The 17,360-nt window shown below is 67.4% G+C and overlaps 1 protein-coding gene across 2 annotated transcripts in view; it reads left to right on the top strand.

Annotated features, from left to right (window-relative positions):
• Positions 1-16,284, top strand: part of KIF26A (kinesin family member 26A) — a 38,247-nt gene extending 21,963 nt beyond the window's left edge. The window contains exons 5-16 of one of the 2 annotated variants that reach the window (XM_032839583.1): positions 3,526-3,715; positions 7,795-8,004; positions 8,518-8,611; positions 8,903-9,165; positions 9,283-9,448; positions 9,595-9,757; positions 10,034-10,196; positions 10,550-13,376; positions 13,986-14,191; positions 14,318-14,338; positions 14,692-14,842; positions 15,058-16,284. In XM_032839583.1, the coding sequence (XP_032695474.1) occupies positions 3,526-3,715; positions 7,795-8,004; positions 8,518-8,611; positions 8,903-9,165; positions 9,283-9,448; positions 9,595-9,757; positions 10,034-10,196; positions 10,550-13,376; positions 13,986-14,191; positions 14,318-14,338; positions 14,692-14,842; positions 15,058-15,239 (4,636 nt within the window). In that variant the 3' untranslated portion in view covers positions 15,240-16,284. The remainder of the gene's footprint in view (positions 1-3,525; positions 3,716-7,794; positions 8,005-8,517; positions 8,612-8,902; positions 9,166-9,282; positions 9,449-9,594; positions 9,758-10,033; positions 10,197-10,549; positions 13,377-13,985; positions 14,192-14,317; positions 14,339-14,691; positions 14,843-15,057) is intronic. The other variant, XM_032839584.1, reaches the window with a different exon arrangement.
• Positions 16,285-17,360: the final 1,076 nt, after the last annotated feature.

The raw sequence follows: 17,360 nt of genomic DNA, 5'->3' as shown, positions 1-17,360 counted from the left end.
GCGCCCCTGCTCCTCATGCACCTGTTCACCCGTGCACCCGCTCACCCGCACCCCTGCTCCTCCGTGCACCCCCTCCTCCATGCAACCCCACATCCACTGACCCACATACCTGCCGACCCATGCCCCCACCGACCTAGGCACCCACTGATCTGTGTTCCCATGCACTTGCTCACGCATTCACTGGCCCACTGACACCCTCTCGCTCACCCACGCCCCCAGGCCACGTCAGGGCATCCTGAGCTCCCCGTGTTGCCTTGGGCTGGGCAAACTCCTGCCCTTGGGAGACCCTGCCTGGTGGATGGACACAGCCTCAGGAACTTGTGTCTTGTGTCACAGAACAGGGACTGGTTCCTGTAGTAGCAGGAGGCAGAGGTTCTGCCGAAGCCCAGTATGGGGGCATCAGGGAGGGCTTCCTGGAAGAGGGTCTTCTGAGGGGTGAAGTTGCTGTTTGTCCGCTTCTCTAACGGCCACTCACACTTGCCTACACTCCCCTGCCAGTCTCACCTCCTGCTCCTCCTCCCCCCTGCAGGTCCCACCCTGGCCCCCAGGCTGTCCTAGGCCTGGGTGTGGTGCTCTGTGAGGCCCAAAATCACCACCCCCTGTTCCCTGTGACTTCACGGCTCAGAAACCAGGTCTGGGCCTCCAGAAGGCGGCAGGCCCAGAGGGGCGAGGGCCGGCCTGGCCCCCAGAGGCCCCCCCTTGCCTGTCCAGGCCTATGGACTGAGGTGCAGCTGCTGGGATTGTACCAGTAGTTACCAGGGGCCTGGATTCCATCAAAGGCGAGAGCGCAGTCCGGGCCCCTTGTTAATGCAGCCACATGCCTTTGAGTCATGCCTGCTGGGACGAGCCTGTGAGAGCAGGACCTGGAGGGCCGGGCGGGCCAGGGCACAGCTCCTCCGCTCCCTTGGGGGCTGATCACAGGGCTGGGGAGGGAGGAGGGGCGCCCTGGGTTAGATCAGACTGCAGGGTGGAGGCGCCTGGCCCCTAATATTCCAGACTCCCAGGGCTGGCGGGTCCTCAGAAGGTGCCAGGCCCCACCTCTGTCCAGGCATGACTGGGGTGTGTCCAGTGGGGAAAGACATGTCCCCACGCCGCAGTGCTAGGGCCCTGAGGGGGGCCTGCATGTGCCGAGGTCTGTGCTGCAGACCCCTGGCTCTTCAGAGGGTCACGGAAGGGGCAGAGCCCTCATGGCCTGCTGTGGGACCCACTAGGCAAAGCTCTGCCCTTTGGTGGTGACCTTTGCAGACTGGAGGCTCGGACCAAAGTTGCTCTGGCCTCGCCCAGTCCCTCGCCATCAGCCACAGGTCTGCGTCCCCTGGAGGCTTCCGGTTGTGCGTTCACACAGCTGCAGGGCCCAGGCTGACCCTGCTGACCCAGGGAGGACAGTCGGGGACGGAGGGCGGGGGGGAGGGGCGGGGGGACTGGGGGTGTCTTGGCTGAGGCCGTCAGCTGATCTGTCCAGTCGGCTTGAGGGCCTGGCTGATGCCCTCCCATGCATGCTGGGGCTGGGCGGCCCCTTGGTGCTGCCCTTTCCCCAAATCCTGGGAACAGGCCCCATGGCACTTCCATTTACAGAAGAGGAAGTGAGTCCCTGGGGCCTGGTTGACCTTCATAGGCTCAGCTTAGGTCCCCAGGCCGTGCTGGCACCTGTGGAGTTCCACCCTCCCGGGCGGTCCCACCCCCGGGGCAGTGCGAGGCAGGGGGGCCGGGCTGCCTACTGGGGGCTCATTCTCCAGGTCGGGGCTACAGCTCCTTCCCATGCGGCGGTTGGCAAGAGGCTGTGGCGTAGCCCAGGGTGCTTGGGGTCCAGGACGGGCGTCGAGGCTGGGCGGCAGTCAGGGCGGAGGAGCCCTAGGCTCCCACAGGCCCCTGCGCAGCCCTCAAAGCCCACAGGGTCGGTCCCATGGCCGTTTGGGTTGTGGCCGCTCCTGTGGCCTTCTTGGAGCTGCTCCTGCCGTCCACTGGCTCCCACGCCTCATCCCGCGCCCGGGGACGCTCCCCGCCGCCACTCGGCCCTGGTCTGCTGGGTGATTCTCAGGCAGGCAGAGGGGGAACAGGGGTTTTTTCCTTGCACGCAGTTTTGAGGTTTACAAGTAGGTGGGAATCAGGCTATGCGGGCTTGTGGCCGGAGAGACCAAGCACCCCAGCTCAGGGCTCCCGCACCCCGAGTTGCTGGGGCTCCTCCTGGGGTGGGCCCTGCCTGCAGACCCCCCACCCCGGGCGCCCACCGGCTCCCCGCCCCCGCTCTGTTACGGGTCCACCCCTTCGGAAATTGCTTTTATTTCCCACCACGACGCCCCGCTCGGAGGAAAGCCGTCCCCGGGGGCTCTTCGAAGACAGCTCCTAGTTAAGCTGAGCAAGATGCTGGCTGCAGACCGCGGAGCGGGAGCCTTGCTGAGGGCTGGGTGGCCTCAAGTGGGCAGGTCCTGCAGTGGGCATGTTTCGGAGGTAGGGCTTTGGGTGGCATCGGGCCCCGCAGGGAGCCGAGTGGAGGTCCAGGTGGGTGTTGGTGGGGGCGTCAGCCGGGGGCTCGGATCGCATCCCGATCTCTTCTCTCTCTGGGGGCGACTGAGCCCAGGCCCTCCAGGCAGTGGGAGTGGAGTGCGAATATGGCCCCGGGCCCATCTGTGTCCCCTGGTGTCCCCTGTGCTAGAGGCGTGGGGGGGCCCTTGGTGGAGGGAGGGCCCTTGGTGGAGGGTGGGTGCTCTCCCGGGGCCCCAAGGGAGAGCTGGGCCAGCTCTCCCTTGGGGCCCCGGGAGAGACGGCTGGCTGGCTGCAGGAGCTGTGGTGGGGAGAGCCTGGCAGGAGGGTCCGTGGGAGCCATGGCCCAGGGTGTGGTGGGCCCGTGGTGGGCACGCGTGTGTGCCTGTGTGCGTGTGTGTGGGAGGGCGTCCTGGGACTCCGGAACCGTGCCTCTCACAGGTGCGCCGGGAGCCTCTCTGGGGTCAAGGAAGACCCTGGGGTCTGGGGGAGGACTGTGGGTCCCCTGGGGACGCTGTGGGGCTGGCGGGTTCCAGTGCCAGGCTGAGTGTGGGGCCGGAGGATTGTGGGTAGGACCCGGAGGGCCGCAGAGGAGAGGGCGGTGGGGTGGGGCCTGCGGGCCACGGGATCAGGGGAAGTGGGTTTCTTGGAGCTTCTCCTGGCTGCCGGCACGACCTACGGTTCCTTGGATGCCTTGGCTTCTCAGGGCCGCACACAGGCGCCTGTGCTGGTCGTGTCAGCATGTGCTAGCGGTGGGGAGACTGAGGCACAGAGAGCAGGTCACCATGCTCGGGTCGCACAGCCTGGGAGGAGCTGACCCCAGCACGCTCCAGCCAGCCCCCCACCCCACAGCAGCTGCTGGGTTGCGCCCCAGGGCCCATTGAGGCTGGTGGGAGGAAGGTGTGCTCAGGCCAGGGTGGAGGGAGGGGAGGGGCGTCTGCTGCCTGGCCTGGCAGGGACGTGGCTGTGGGGCCGACCTGGGGCAGGGCAGGCGCCCAGGACAGTGCCGAGGGCCCCACCTGGTCCCTCTCCTCCCCTCCTCAGGGCTGCTCAGAAGCTCAGCCTGGTCTCCAAGCGCAAGAAACCTCATCCACCGCCAGCCCCAGCTGCCCGCAGTGCCTCCCCGTACCCCACGGACTTCAGCGGGGTCCTGCAGCTGTGGCCGCCCCCCACGCCCCCCTGCTTGTTCAGGGCCGCCTCCAAGGTTAAGGACAACCCTGGCAGCATCGGAAAGGTAGACCCACTGCTGATGTGGGGGTGACCCCGGGGGCTTGGGGGTGGGATGAAGCCAGGGGTGTCCAAGGAGGTGCTGGGAGGGGTGCTGAGTGTGGAGGGATCCTGCGTCCTTCTCCCAGGTTGGACGAGGTGGGGTGCAGACAGGGAGACTGAGGCCCAGGTCCACCTTGGAAGCTCGGGTCCTGACAGGAGCCTCAGAGACTGTGGTGGGGCTTCAGGAAATGGGTGGGGGTTCCAGGGGCTTGTGCTGGTCTCATCGGGGTGGGACAGCCAGGGCTCCCCAGGACTGGGGTTGGGCTCTGCCCCCTGGGGACCCCCATACTCTGTGTTTGTTGGCATGCTGCCCTGGGGTGGGGCTCCAGGGAAGGGATGGGACCCCTCCAGGCCAACGTGTGATCATTTGGTTCAGGCGGGGAAATGGAGTCTGGGGGGTGCAGGGAAGGGCCTTGCCTTGGAACAGGCTGGCTGGCCCCTGGCTCCGATCCCTGGCTCCGACCCCTGGCTCCCGTGTCCTTTTGCCGAGACTAGGTTTCTGTCTGGGCCCCGTCTGGTCGCTTGTAACTGCACCCTGGCCTCATTCAGGGTACCGCGTGCGTGGGTTGTGTGAGCCCGTTTTGAGGGGCGTTCTCTGTGCCCTTGGGGGGCGGGGGGCCGAGGCACGCCCCACAGCTCTGGGCAGGAGGACAGGCCCTGCCCGAAAGCGCACCCTGAGCTTTTTCCTGACTTTCTACCCACACTGCTCCCATGGGCCACTCCGAGGTACACCCCTGAGGGTGGTTGGGGGTTGGGGGTTGGGGTGGGCCCACCCTGGGCCCACCTGCCCACACCCCGGCACCCCGGCACCCTGGCACCCCACACCCCCAGCCTCTCCAGCGCCCAGAGGCTAACCCCCCGCAGAGGTGGTTGGCTGGGTCCAGGCTCTCCCCAGAGCAGGCCCGCCCCACCCTGCCTGGGACTGGCCTCCAGGGCCTTGGGCTCCTGGTGACCGTGAGGGGCCCCAGGCCTGAGCCACACCCCCCAGTCTCATGGTGACTCTGCCAGGCTGCTCCTTCTGGAAGCCTTTTCTTACCCGGTCACCCCCAAGCCCTCATGAGACTCAGAGCTTACAGCCCCGGCCAAGCCTCATGGCGTCAGTGTCCCTGGGAGCTTGCTAGAGGAGGGACTCTCCGCCCGCCAGGCCGTGGAAGTGCCTGGCGGTGGTGGGCACACTCAGCTGGACAGGGCAGAGTGGCTGCAGGGGAGGGGCTCCACCAGCTCCGGGGCCTGGCTCTGACTTTGGCCTGCCCACTTGGCGGGTCTGGACCATCTGTCTGAAAGCAGGGGTGGGTGGGGGTGGGCCGCGTGTCTCCAGCACTGGGCCACCTCCTCCTGGGGCCTGGTCTCCACCCAAGTATTCCGGGGCTGGGGGCTCCTCCCTTTCCTCCGTGGTAGACTAGCCCCCCCCAATCCCTCCATACAGGGAGCCCCTGGCCACCAGCCCACCCGCTGCCCACCCCCCTCCAGCCTGTGCCCCCCCCTCTGGCTCCCTGGGTGTTATTTGCACGAATGTCACAGTCAGAAATGCCTCCTGAAAGGCATTTCATATTGTCACAGAAAAGAAGTTAGATTACGCTCGATTTCTGACATTAATGTCCTACTTAAGATAATTCATCGTTTCGCAGTATTAAAAAAGACATCCTTTCTGTGGGTGCGGAGTGGCGCCCCTCCCCCCTCTTAGGAGTGGAAGCCCTTTTTTATGCAAAACGTGTTTTTTCCCTACCTCGCAGCCATTCAGCACTGCTTTGTAATATCTGAACATTTGGGGGAGAGACTCAGCCGCCCTTGTCTCCTGCAAAGACCCTGTCATTTCCTGAACGAGAGGATCCTTACAGACAATGGCCGGGGCCGCCCTGTCCCCTCGCCGCAGGCTGGGGTCCCTGCGTGGGGACTCGTGGCTGGCTCCCAGCACCTCTGGGCCGTTTCTGTGCTGCAGGAGCCCCTCCTCAGCCCCCCAGGAACCCCCTCCAATCTGCACAACCCATTTGGCTCCTGAAGTGGCTGGGAGTTCATGCTGAAAAAAAATTGCCAGAAATTACCGGGAAGTGCACATTTTTGCCTGTTTGGTGGCAGCCTTTGGAAATGAAGTAGTTTTGTTCGTGTCGTGTCGTAGGGAAGAAAAGAATCGATTCTCGCCCAGGTTCGGGGAGTGCGGCAGGAAAGCGTTTCTTAGGCTTCTCCCCTGAGAGCGACCCCTCCTTCCAGGAGCGATTTTGCATGTCAGTTTGCCACGTGCGGAAGGGGAGATGGGCCTGGTGCGGCTACCCACAGTAAACCAGTTTCCCGGCGTTACGTGTCTGTCACTTACAATCAAACCCGTGAAAAATACTGGCTCTGAAACGAGTCTGGTAATTTGATTTATGCTGTAGTGGAGAAATCGAAGGTTTCATCGGGAGGCGGAAGGTGGTGTCCTTCAGCAGAACGCGGCGTCTGGTGTCCCTCCCTGGGGGGGCCCTAGAGCCCCGGGGCTCCTCTGGGTCAGGGGCCGCCTCCGGGGCCGGGCAGAAGATGCAGCGCGGGCTGGTTCTTCTCCATGCGGGTTTCGGGGTGTCTGCAGCACAGCGTGCCGGGCGCTTGTGTCTAGGTCCCAGCCCCCCTCCCTGCTGAGCCTCTGTTCCCTCAAGGGTGTTGGGGCCGGTGGTCTGGCCGTGGGGACGCCTGTCTTCTGCAGACCCGGCACAGGGGTGGGGTGCGGGGGGCACACTTTTGTGTCTGTTTTTGTATTTTAGGGTCACACGGGAGCAGAGGCTGCTTGGTCCCCGACCAGGGCCCCCAAGCTAAGGCCCTGTTCTGTCCCCTGTGCTCCCCGACCTGTGCCCACTGGCCAGGCCTCAGTGTCTCCAGCTCTCCCCGTCAGAGCTGATCTCTCCCTCCGGGAGGACCACCATGTGTGTCCTTCCCCCCCGGCCCCGGATGCCGCCGTGCCTGAGGTTTGAGTTGGGCTCCCTAGCTGGCTCTGGGGTCAGAGCCCTGGTCCCCTAGGCCATCCCCCTTGTGTGCCTCTGTTCCTCCCATCAGGCGTTGGTGTCAGGGTGTCAGGGCTCCTGGTTGGGCTGGGGAGTGGGCTGGAGGGGCTCTGTGGAGGAGGCAGAGGCCCGACTGGCCTGAGGGCGGAGCTGTCAGCTGAGGTTGGGGGATGGGGGTGCAGGGGGGGCCAGGGGGTGGGAAACGCAGCCCTGGGAGCACTCCGAGAAGGGTCCCCGTTGGCTGGGACTAGGGTCTGTGTTGTGCGGCCTGTTCTGCTCGCCCCTCTGGCTTCCCGTCTCCCTCTGCCCTCGGTTTGGGATCTGGGATTAGAGGAGAACCACTCTCAGGCTGTATGACCTGGTGTCACAGTCGACTTGTCCGCATGTTTCCTCCTTCCTTAAGCCTCAGTGGGCCTGGGCTGGGGGTGGCCGGGCTGGCCGGCTGGCTAGGGAAGCCGGAAGAGCTGTGCCCTGGGTGTGGGGTTGCTTCTGTTCCCCAAAGCTCTGTGCCTCCCGGTTGAGCTCACTTAGCTTCCAGCTCTGCCTCGGACGCAGCGGAGGGTGTGGAAGAACCCCAGGTCAAGGGCAGATGGGGTGCCCTTGGGTACCATCCCACACTTTCGTCCCTCTGTTCACTGAGGTGCCCGGAGCCTTTTTCATTTTAGTTCTTCCCCACCTCCTGCTCCCCCTGTCCTCCCCTGCCCTGTTCTCTCTCATTTTGTCCTCCCAAACCCAGTGCTCCCCCTGTCCTCCCCCACCCCCTGCTCCTGTATGCACTGCCCCCCATCACACCCTTGTGCTCCCCCATCCTGGCGCCTCCTTCTCTGCTGACTGCCCTGCACCAGGCTAGCGCCGCCTCCCAATGAGCCTCGCTTTCGGCCTGCCTGGCTGATCTCATAAGGGACCTGCCGTGGCCAGAGCTGGGACGCAGGCACCCGCATTCCTGCGGTGGGGATCCCCGTGCCGAGGCCTGGCCCGCCGTCTCAGCTCGCGCGAGCTCTTCCTGGCCTGTAATTAGCAGCAGCTGGGCGGGTGGGCGGCCGCTCAGATGCTCCCTCCCGCCCGCCTCCTGCAGGTGAAGGTCATGCTGCGGGTCTGGCCAGCTCGGGGGGCTCAGCCCTCGGCCGAGTCCGCATCCTTCCTGAAGGTGGACCCACGCAAGAAGCAGGTGACCCTGTACGACCAGGCTGCCAGGCCCCCCAGCAGCTCGGGCCCCCGACGAGCCTCCACCGCGGCTCCCAAGATGTTTGCCTTCGATGCCGTCTTCCCCCAGGACTCGGAGCAGGTGAGGGCGGCGGGCACCCCCAGGGGCCGGCACCAGGCCTGCGCTTGCTTCTGGTGCCCAGGGAGGAAAAGGAGGGGGTAAGAGCGAGGCCCAGTGGCCCAGGCCCGGCCTGCGGTGTGTTACCCTCCTTGGCTCGGGCCTGGGGTCCTCCTACCCTTCTCCTGGCGCTGTTGTCGGGCCATTTGCAGAAGTGCTGGATTTCCGTGGGCTCTGGGGAAGCTCTGGGAGCAGGGTTTGCTGTCTGCTGGGTGTACGTGAGCATCGGGGGTGCGGTGGGGTCCATGTCCCAGGTTGCCCCCATGAGGGCGGTGTGAGCTGTGCGCCCGACTGGCCCACGCCATGTGTGTCGTGTGTGTGCGTGGAGAGCTCCGAGAGCTGGGGCCTGTGTGTGCCAGCCTGCCCGCCTTCTGAGCTGCCGGCCTGCATGGGATGGGGATGGGCAGGCGTGGTGGGAGGCTGAGGGTCGGCCCCGTGACCCTGGTGCCAGCCTGGTGCCCTGTGCCCCTCTCACAGGCTGAGGTCTGCTCGGGGACCGTGGCTGACGTGCTCCAGTCAGTGGTCAGTGGGGCTGATGGCTGCATTTTTTCCTTCGGCCACACGAGCCTTGGTAAGCATCCCCCATCATTCCTGTCCGCAGTCTCTGGGCCTCATTTTGCGGGCAGGACGGGGGAAATGAGTTATCCCATGCGGGCAGTGGGTGGGCCCAGGACGGGGGGTGGGGGCACGTGGAGAGAAAGCCCCCTGCAGTCCTGGGAGGCAGGGGAACCCTGGTCTCAGTGTCCCCAGGTTGGCCCTGAGGGCCCCAGGTCGGACCTGGGAGGCAGCTGGGCGTGGCTGGGCTCTGAGGGCATGTCAGGGTGAGTGTGCGGCCCTGACACGTCCATGTGCCCCCCCCCAGGCAAGTCCTACACCATGATCGGGAAGGATAGCTCGCCCCAGAGCCTGGGCGTTGTGCCCTGCGCCATTTCCTGGCTCTTCAGGCTCATCGAGGAGCGCAGGGAGAGGACGGGCACCCGCTTCTCAGTGCGCGTGTCCGCGGCAGAGGTGTGCGGCCCCGACGAGAGCCTGCGGGACCTGCTGGCCGAGGTGGCCTCCGGCAGCGTCCAGGACGCCCAGTCCCCGGGCGTGTACCTGCGGGAGGACCCTGGGTGTGGGGTTCAGGTACGCCACCGGCCCCGCGGCCACGGGGTGGGGGGCAGGGCCACGGGTCCTGGGGGACAGTGAGGACGGCCTCCGGGAGGCAGGCCCGAGTCCCAGCTTGCGCATTGTCCTCCCCAGCTGCCAAACCAGAGTGAGCTTCGGGCGCCCACGGCGGAGAAGGCCGCCCTGTACCTGGACGCGGCGCTGGCGGCCCGCGGCTCCCGCCGGCCCGGCTGTGGCTCGCACCTGGTCTTCACGCTGCACGTCTATCAGTACCGCGTGGAGAAGTGTGGCCGCGGCGGGAGTAGGTGTCGGCTTGCGCACCCCCGCCTGCCCTCCCTGTGGTGCCTGGGGTTGGGGGAGCCCGGGGATCTGGGGGTCCGGGGACCTGGGGGTCTGGGGTCAGGGGCATCCGGGCCGCTCCCCCACCTTCCCGCCCTGTGCTTTCAGTGTCTGGAGGCCGCAGCCGCCTGCACCTCATCGACCTGGGCGGGTGTGAGGGGGCGCCTGGCCAGGGCGGGGAGGCCCCCGGGGGACCCTCGTGTCTGCCTCTGTCAGCCTTGGGCAGTGTCATCCTGGCCCTGGTCAGCGGAGCCAAGCACGTGCCCTATAGGTGAGCGGTGGGCTCTTAGGCGGGTAGTGGCGAGGTAGTCCCCTAGGAGCTAGCCAAGAGCACGGCAGGTGCATCCAGGGTGCCTTGACCCCTGAGCTCCTGGGGCCTAGCTGCCCAAGGGCCGGATGCCAGAGCTGGACCTGGGGACCATGACCCCATCCCGGGGAGAGGCCTGCCTCCTTCCTTCCCTTCTGCCCCACCACACCCCCATGCCCAGCCTCCCGCCCTGACTTCCCCTCCCCAGGCCTGTAGCCTCTGAGCACCCCTCGCCCCCAGGGAGCACAGGCTCACCCTGCTGCTGCGTGAGTGCCTGGCCGCCCCCAGCTGCCGCACCACCATGATCGCCCACGTCTCGGACGCACCTGCTCGCCACGCTGAGACACTTAGCACCGTGCAGCTGGCTGCCCGCATCCACCGGCTACGCAGGAAGAAAGTCAAGGTTGGCTCTGTCTCCTGCCTGCCCCTCCCGCCCCCTGAGGGCCCTGTGAGGGCCCCTGCCCAGCATGATGAGGGGCCTGCCGCCCATTCCTGGCTGGGCTCCCCATGTGCCCCTGAACAAGGCAGGGGGCTGTGCCCCAAATCACCTGGCACCCAGGGCGGCACTGGAACCGCTCCCAAGGGGGGCCTGTGGTTGCTGTGTACCTGCTCGGGGGTGGCCTGTGTCCCTCCTGAGCCAGCCAGCAGGGCACTCCCTGGGCAGCCCTCGGCGGGATTGTGTCCTTCCCCCAGCTGGGATGGGTGGATGAGGCTGTGGGGAAGGTGGCCGCTCACGCAGGCCTACTCTGTCCCCAGTACGCGTCCAGCTCCTCAGGTGGGGACAGCTCCTGTGAGGAGGGCCGTGCCCGCCGCCCCCCGCACCTGCGACCCTTCCACCCCCGCTCCGTGGCCTCGGAACCCGGCTCTCTGGCCTCCAGCTCGCCCGGAGACCCCGACTACTCGTCCAGCAGCGAGCAGTCCTGCGACACGGTCATCTACGTGGGGCCCGGCGGGGCGGCACTGTCCGACCGCGAGCTCACGGACGACGAGGCCCCGCCCGACTTCGTGCCCATCATCCCGGCGCTCAGCCGCCGCCCGCCCTCCGAGGGCCCGAGGGACGCCGACCACTTCCGCTGCAGCACCTTCGCGGAGCTGCAGGAGCGGCTGGAGGGCATCGACGGCAGCGAGGGCCCCTCCGGAGCCCTGGGTGTCCCCGGTGCAGCCCAGGCTGGCCCGGCCTGTGGGGGCAGGAGGCCCTCACCGCCCGAGGCCGCCGCTCCCAGGAAGGCGGCGGGCTCCCCGCTGGCGGCTGGCGCACCTCGAGGCAGCCCCGCCCCAGACGCCTGCCGGGGTGCCCTGGAGCCCTCTAAGGCTGGTGCCGACCGGAGGGATCTGCTGGCGCCGGACAAGGCCGCTGGGGTCGGGGGTAGGAGGCCACTGCCCAGCCCGGCCCCTCCGCCTCCTCGGCAGCTGGAAGCCAGCAGAGCGCCGGAGGACCCGGGGGGAGGGAGCGCGGAGGGCGTGGTGCGGACGCCCCCCGTGGGCAGGAGCGGGCAGGCGGGCAGCCCCCGGCACCCCGCACATGGCCGCCGTCTGGAGCGAGGCCTGCTGACCACCACGGTGACACTGCAGCAGCCCGTGGAGCTCAATGGCGAGGACGAGCTGGTGTTCACGGTGGTGGAGGAGCTGTCCCTGGGGGCGCTGGCCGGCTCCGGCCGCCCCAGCAGCCTGGCCAGCTTCAGCAGCAGCTGCTCCCTGCAGGCCGTGGCCTCGGGGTCCAGGCCGGTCAGCATCATCAGCAGCATCAACGACGAGTTCGATGCTTACACCGCACAGGCTGCGGGCGGGCCCTCGGAGGGGGTGGGCTGGGCTGGGAGCAGCCAGGGCACCTCGGTCAGCTCCTGGCTCAGCGAGGTCAGCATCTGCATGGACGACCGCAGCAGCCCCGTGCCCCCGCCTACCTTCCGGGCTGGCCGGGACTCGCCAGCAGGGTCCGACCCCGTGGGCACCCCTGTCCCGGGCGGCTCCCCGGATGAGGGCAGCTGTCGGTTCCCTGAGCATGGCAGACCGGACAGTCCTGGCCTGGCCCGGAGTCCTCGCCCTGGGGACGTGGCTTCTGCAGCCCCCGGCCGAGCTGGTAGGGAGTCCCCAGCCGCATCCCCGTGGGGGGCGGCCCCCACACAGACGATCCACTCCAGCCTTCCCCGGAAACCGAGGACTTCCTCAGCAGCCGGTCGTCCAGGCTGCACTCGCCTGGCCCCGAGCCCGCCCGGCCCCGGAGGCCTCTTCGGGGACCCCTGGCTGCTCCGGGCAGACGAATGTGGCCCCTGCCAGGGGCCCTCGGCCGGCAGGGCCCCCAGCCCAGCCCCAGTGCTGGCTTGTGCCCGGAGGGTGGTGGATGGCTGTGAAGTGGCAGCCGGAGCGGCCCAGAGGCCAGAGGCCGTGGCCCAGATACCCCCGCTGCGGAGGGGGGCCACCACGCTGGGTGTGACCACACCCGCCGCATCCTGCAGGGACAACCTGGTGGCTGCGGCTGCCTGTCTGGGCAGCCCAAAGGCTGCCCCCAGCAGCAAGCGAAGCGTGGCTCCCAAGGGAAGCCTCTTCACGAGGCCTGGGGGGGCGGCCCCCCCGGCCCCTCCTGTGCGCAAGTCCAGCCTGGAACAGAAGAGTAGCCCAGCCCTGGCTGCTCCCCAGGGCGGGGGCCTGACCCGGGCTGCGGCTGCTGCCCTCCCCCGAGGGGAGGAGGAGGCCAGGGCCGGGAGCCGGGCTGACCACTCCGTCACCAGGGCCACGTCCAGCCTGAAGGCCCGGGCGGGCAAGGTGGAAGCCGCGAGCCGGCCCAGCGCCCACGGCTCTCTGGAGCGGTGTGAAGGCCCTGCGCACGGCAAGGCCAGGGAGGCTCCTGGGAGGGCCCGGGCTGTGCCCAGGTTGGGTGTTCCGCCCCCCAGCCCCATGCCTGGGCCTGCTCCAGCCTGTAGGGGCAGCCCGGCCAAAGGTGTGGGGGCCCCCAAGCCCCCCGCCGGCGGGAGCAAGGGCCGCAGTCCAGCAGTGGGTGGGTCGAGGGCCTTGTGTGCTCCCGTGAAGCCACTGACCCCAGCGGTGGGCAGGACCCCCGGTGGCCCCGTGATGGCTCCCCGGGCAGCCCCGCGGGCGGTGCCCGGTGTCGGGGCCAAGGCCAGCCGGGGCACCATCATGGGCACCAAGCACGCGCTCCGGGCCGCCCACAGCCGCGTCAATGAGCTGGCGGCCAGCGGTGCCCCCGGCAGAGGCGGCCCCTCCTGGGGGTCGGCGGACTCGGACAGCGGCAGCGACAGTGGCGTGAACGTGGGGGAGGAACGGCTACCCGCTGTCCCCGCGCTGCCCTCCCCCTACAGCAAGGTCACGGCCCCGCGGCGGCCCCAGCGCTGCAGCAGCGGCCACGGCAGCGACAACAGCAGCGTGCTGAGCGGTGAGCTCCCGCCTGCCATGGGCCGCACCGCGCTTTTCTACCACAGCGGCGGTAGCAGCGGCTACGAGAGCGTGTTGCGTGACAGCGAGGCCACCGGCAGTGCCTCGTCTGCGCCTGACTCCATGAGTGACAGTGGGGCCGCCTCGCCGGGTGCCCGCTCCCGCAGCCTCAGGTCCCCCAAGAAGAGGCCCACAGGTGGGTGTGGGTGCGACCCCCACTGGGCCCCCTTCTGCCCCCGTGCTGTCCCCGAGGTTTGGGCCATCCCTGGCAGAGCGAGCTGCTGAGGGCCGGCGTCGCAGGTCACCACGGTGGGGCATAGGGGGTCCGGGGAGGCCTTGGGTATAGGGCACCCGGCCTGGAGTCCCTTGGGCTCAGGTCCAGCTGCCTGGGAGCCCCCCAGCCAGTGGTGGGGGGACCCGGTGGGTTGGGCCAGCTTCTTGCTGTGCACATGGTGGAGGGAGTGGGCCACCGGCTGGGGCGGCGAGCAGGGAGGGACGACCTGGGAGATGTGACAGGGGCACCACTTGGGCCTGGGGGCCTGGCGGGAGGGCTGAGGACCCGGTCCAGGGGGGCGGTGGGAGTAGGGGATGTTGAGCAGGGCCTCGGTGTGACTGGGGTGTTGAGGGCGGTCTCCAGGAGAGGCCAGCCAAGAGGCTGCCCTCGTGTGGGGCGGCTGGGGCAGCTGTCCAGGCGAGAGGGGGCCAGTAAGGGCTGGGGGTTTCTGGACAAGCCCCTGGCCAGGCGCTAAGTCCTGGGATCGGGCCCCAACCCCCGCTCACCCAGCACCTCGGCTCTCGGCTTCAGGTCCACAGCGGAGACGGCTGATTCCGGCCCCCATGCCAGACCCTGCTGCCCTGAGCCGCAAGCCCGGCCTCCCTGGGCAGTGGGTGGACCTGCCGCCGCCCCTGGCCGGCTCCCTGAAGGAGCCCTTCGAGATCAAGGTATATGAGATTGACGACGTGGAGCGCCTGCAGCGGCACCGGCCGCCCCCGAGGGAGGACCCTGCTGAGGTCAGGGCCGGCGGGGGCTGGGGCCTGGGGTAGGGGCTGGTGCGGAGAGGTACTGGGATGGCAGGGTGGGCCCCCTGGGGGTTGGCCCAGCGGCCAGCTGAGTTTGCCTTCCCCTCCTGCCCACAGCCCTCCCAGGACGTGGAGAAGGTAGGAACCAGCCCTCCCAGCCCTGAAGCCGTGGTGGCCACCGATGCCCACCTTGGGCCCAGTGGGTGGCCGCAAGGGTCCTAAGGTCACCACCGTTGTTCCGTGGAGCTGCCTTGCTCTGTGCCCCTTTGTCCTGGGCCCGGGTCCCAGGCAGGCCTTGGCAGGCTACTCTGAGAGCGCCTGGTGTGAGCCTCACCTGTGGGGGACCCGGGGCTGACCCTGCCCTCTGAGGCCCCGCTGTAGGTCTGCCCGGGCCTGGAGGCTGGAGGAGGGTGCCACGGCCAAAGCCCGGGACGCTGGGAGACCCCATCGTCCTATAGGTCTGAGCCCCCTGCCTGCCCCTTGCCCCCCAGGGTCTGGTGTGCGCCGGCGTCCGGCTTCGGCTGGCGGAGCGCAGGCAGCAGCGGCTGCGGGAGGTACAGGCCAAGCACGAGCAGCTGTGCGGGGAGCTGGCGGAGACCCAGGGCCGGCTGATGCTGGAGCCCGGCCGCTGGCTGGAGCAGTGTGAGTCCCCCGCCCCCGCGAGGCAGGGCTTGCAGGACCCTGATCCCTGCCCCCTGCCCTGGTTTGCCTCCCCTGCTCTCCATCCCCAAGCCAGGCGCTTCCCTCGAGAGCTCCGGCCGCCCTCCTTCACCTTGGCCCAGACAGGGACCCAGACGCTGGGCGGGGAGAGACGCCTGTCCTTGGCCCCTGACCCACTGCTCACTGTCCCTCCCCAGTCGAGGTGGACCCAGAGCTGGAGCCCGAGTCGGCAGAGTACCTGGCGGCCCTGGAGCACGCCACGGCCGCCTTGGAGCAGTGCGTGAACGTGTGCAAGGCCCACGTCATGATGGTCACCTGCTTCGACATCAGCGTGGCCTCCCCCGCTGGCCCGCTGGCACCGCAGGAAGTGGACGTCTGAGGCTGGGCCCTGGGACGTGGGGAGGGCACGTGGGATGGAGCGAGGACGTGGCGGGGGTCGGAGGGATGAGGGTGCAGAGGGCCAGGGGCCGGCCCGGTGTGGAGGGCTCTGAGGCGATGAGCATGAGGGAGGGGTTGGCCAGGCGGAGTGGACGGTGGAGGGGGGAGTGAGCGAGTGTGCCAGAGATGAGACGGTCACCACCCAGACAGCAACGCAAGTGCCTTTAATCTTGAATCGACTTCTCTCTTTTTGCATTTGGTGCTAAGGACTCAAGACACCAGCAGACGGTGTGCTCGGGCTGTGGCCTGGGCAACAGCAGGGGGCTGTCCGGGGCCAGGCTGGGCCCCTTCCCAGCCAAGCAGTTTCATGTAGCAGGACTGCTCTGGGCCCCGCTGGCCCAAGGGTCAGGATGCAGGACTCTTCCTTTACAGCTGTTTCCTCTCGGCAGAGCCGGCTCTGGGGGTCACCAGACCACAGTCTGCGTCCTTGCTGTGGATCGTGTGGGGCGTGGGGTCCTCCGGGGGGGGGATGGCCCATGTTCCCTTCCCCCCGGGACCTGCTCTGTCCTGAGGATACAGAGAGGGCAGCGCCCACAAGGCGCCTTCTTCTACGGCAGGAATTCTTACCAAAACCACAAGCAAAAAACAAAACCAACACACACGCACACACACATAATTGGGGGGGGTAAGGGTTTTGTAAAGGTTCTGTTAGGTTCATATTTTTATATCATTTTGCCTATAAATGCAGTATTTGCAGTGGGAATTTGGAGACAAATGATCTATGTTTTTATGGTTTTCTATGGAAGGTATCCCTCAGGCCAGGCTCTTTCTGGGGGGCGCCCGGTGGGGGCAGGGGTCTGTGGGGGGCTCTTCTTGCTACATGCAGACCGGGAGGGCGCCTGCCAACGTATGTGTGTCCCTGTCACAATGGGCTCTGTTTTCTGACCCTTGTGCATTTTCTAGGGGCTCCCAGACCTTTGTACAAATGTGTAGATAACCTCTTGCTACGGCTTTTATTTGTGAATAAAAGACACATCCGTTGTTAAGATGGCTCCTGAGCTCACTGGGTGCACTGCCCTCCGAGGGTCCTGGGGCGACGGGGCCTCAGACCACTGGGGACATGTCTTCAGGACAGCAGGGGACCTGCCTTCTGCCCGCTGGCCCTGCGGGGACCAGCCTTGCAGGCGAGCGGGGACAGAGCCGTGATGGACAGACAGCAGGAAGGGCCTCCAGCCAGGCTGGGACTCTCACCCCATTCCTTCCCTGACCCCCTTCCTGACCCCCTTCCTGAGCTCCTCCGTCTGAATAGCTCTTGGGGTCCCCAGGCTGAGGGATCCCAGGTCCAGGCTGGTGGGCTCCCGGGCCCTTCCCAGGGGTTGTGATCACTGAGGAAATTGAGGCAGGTGCTGGAGTGGCGCCCGGAGAGCCTCACCTCCTTCCTTTGGCCCCGCCTGTCTTTCCAGGAGACGGCTGAGTAGACACACTGGACACACTGGGCTCAGGACCCCCGGAGCTGGCAGGAGCCCGTGCTGGGCGTGGCTACCCCGCCCAGCCCACACCTCCCTGCCGACCTAGTTGCTCCAGCTGGTGCTCGAACCGGGGTCCTGGGCAAGCCTGGCTGCTGTCCCCAGCCCATCTGGGGGCCCCCCAGACTCTGGTGCGGGCACTGAGGCCCCTCGCAGCCGGCGGGGCCCTTCCTAGTGAGGTCTGGGACTCCCCTTCTGGCACATCACACCGTGTGTGGCCTCTGCCTGTATTCCTGACCTCCATGGGGCCTTGAGAGCGTGGGGTACCATCTGAGTCATTGCTGCTCCCCCCCATCAGGCGCAGGGCTGGGCCTCAGTGGGGCCTCGGGGGATACTTGCTGGAGGAAAGAATTAATGAATGAGCAAGTGAGTGAAGTTTCTCTTCAAGGGGGAGGTCCAGCCTGGGGCAGAGGCCGGTCCAAGACCCCACAGTGTCTGACAGTTTGCAAAGTGCTTCTTGGACCCCCCCCCACCCAGTCCTTGGAGTCTAACACAGAGCCCCCTGCCCCAGACCGCCTTCCTGCTCCCTGCTGCCAACGGCACTCGACCCCCATGCCTGGGATCAGGGTCCCATGTCCACTGGGGCATCGGGAGGC

Source organism: Lontra canadensis, unplaced genomic scaffold, assembly GCF_010015895.1.
Source record: "Lontra canadensis isolate GAN:19392208 unplaced genomic scaffold, GSC_riverotter_1.0 scaffold108, whole genome shotgun sequence".
Classification (NCBI taxonomy): domain Eukaryota; kingdom Metazoa; phylum Chordata; class Mammalia; order Carnivora; family Mustelidae; genus Lontra; species Lontra canadensis.
Note: the sequence above shows the minus strand (reverse complement) of the source record. Positions and strands in the feature narration are given on the sequence as shown.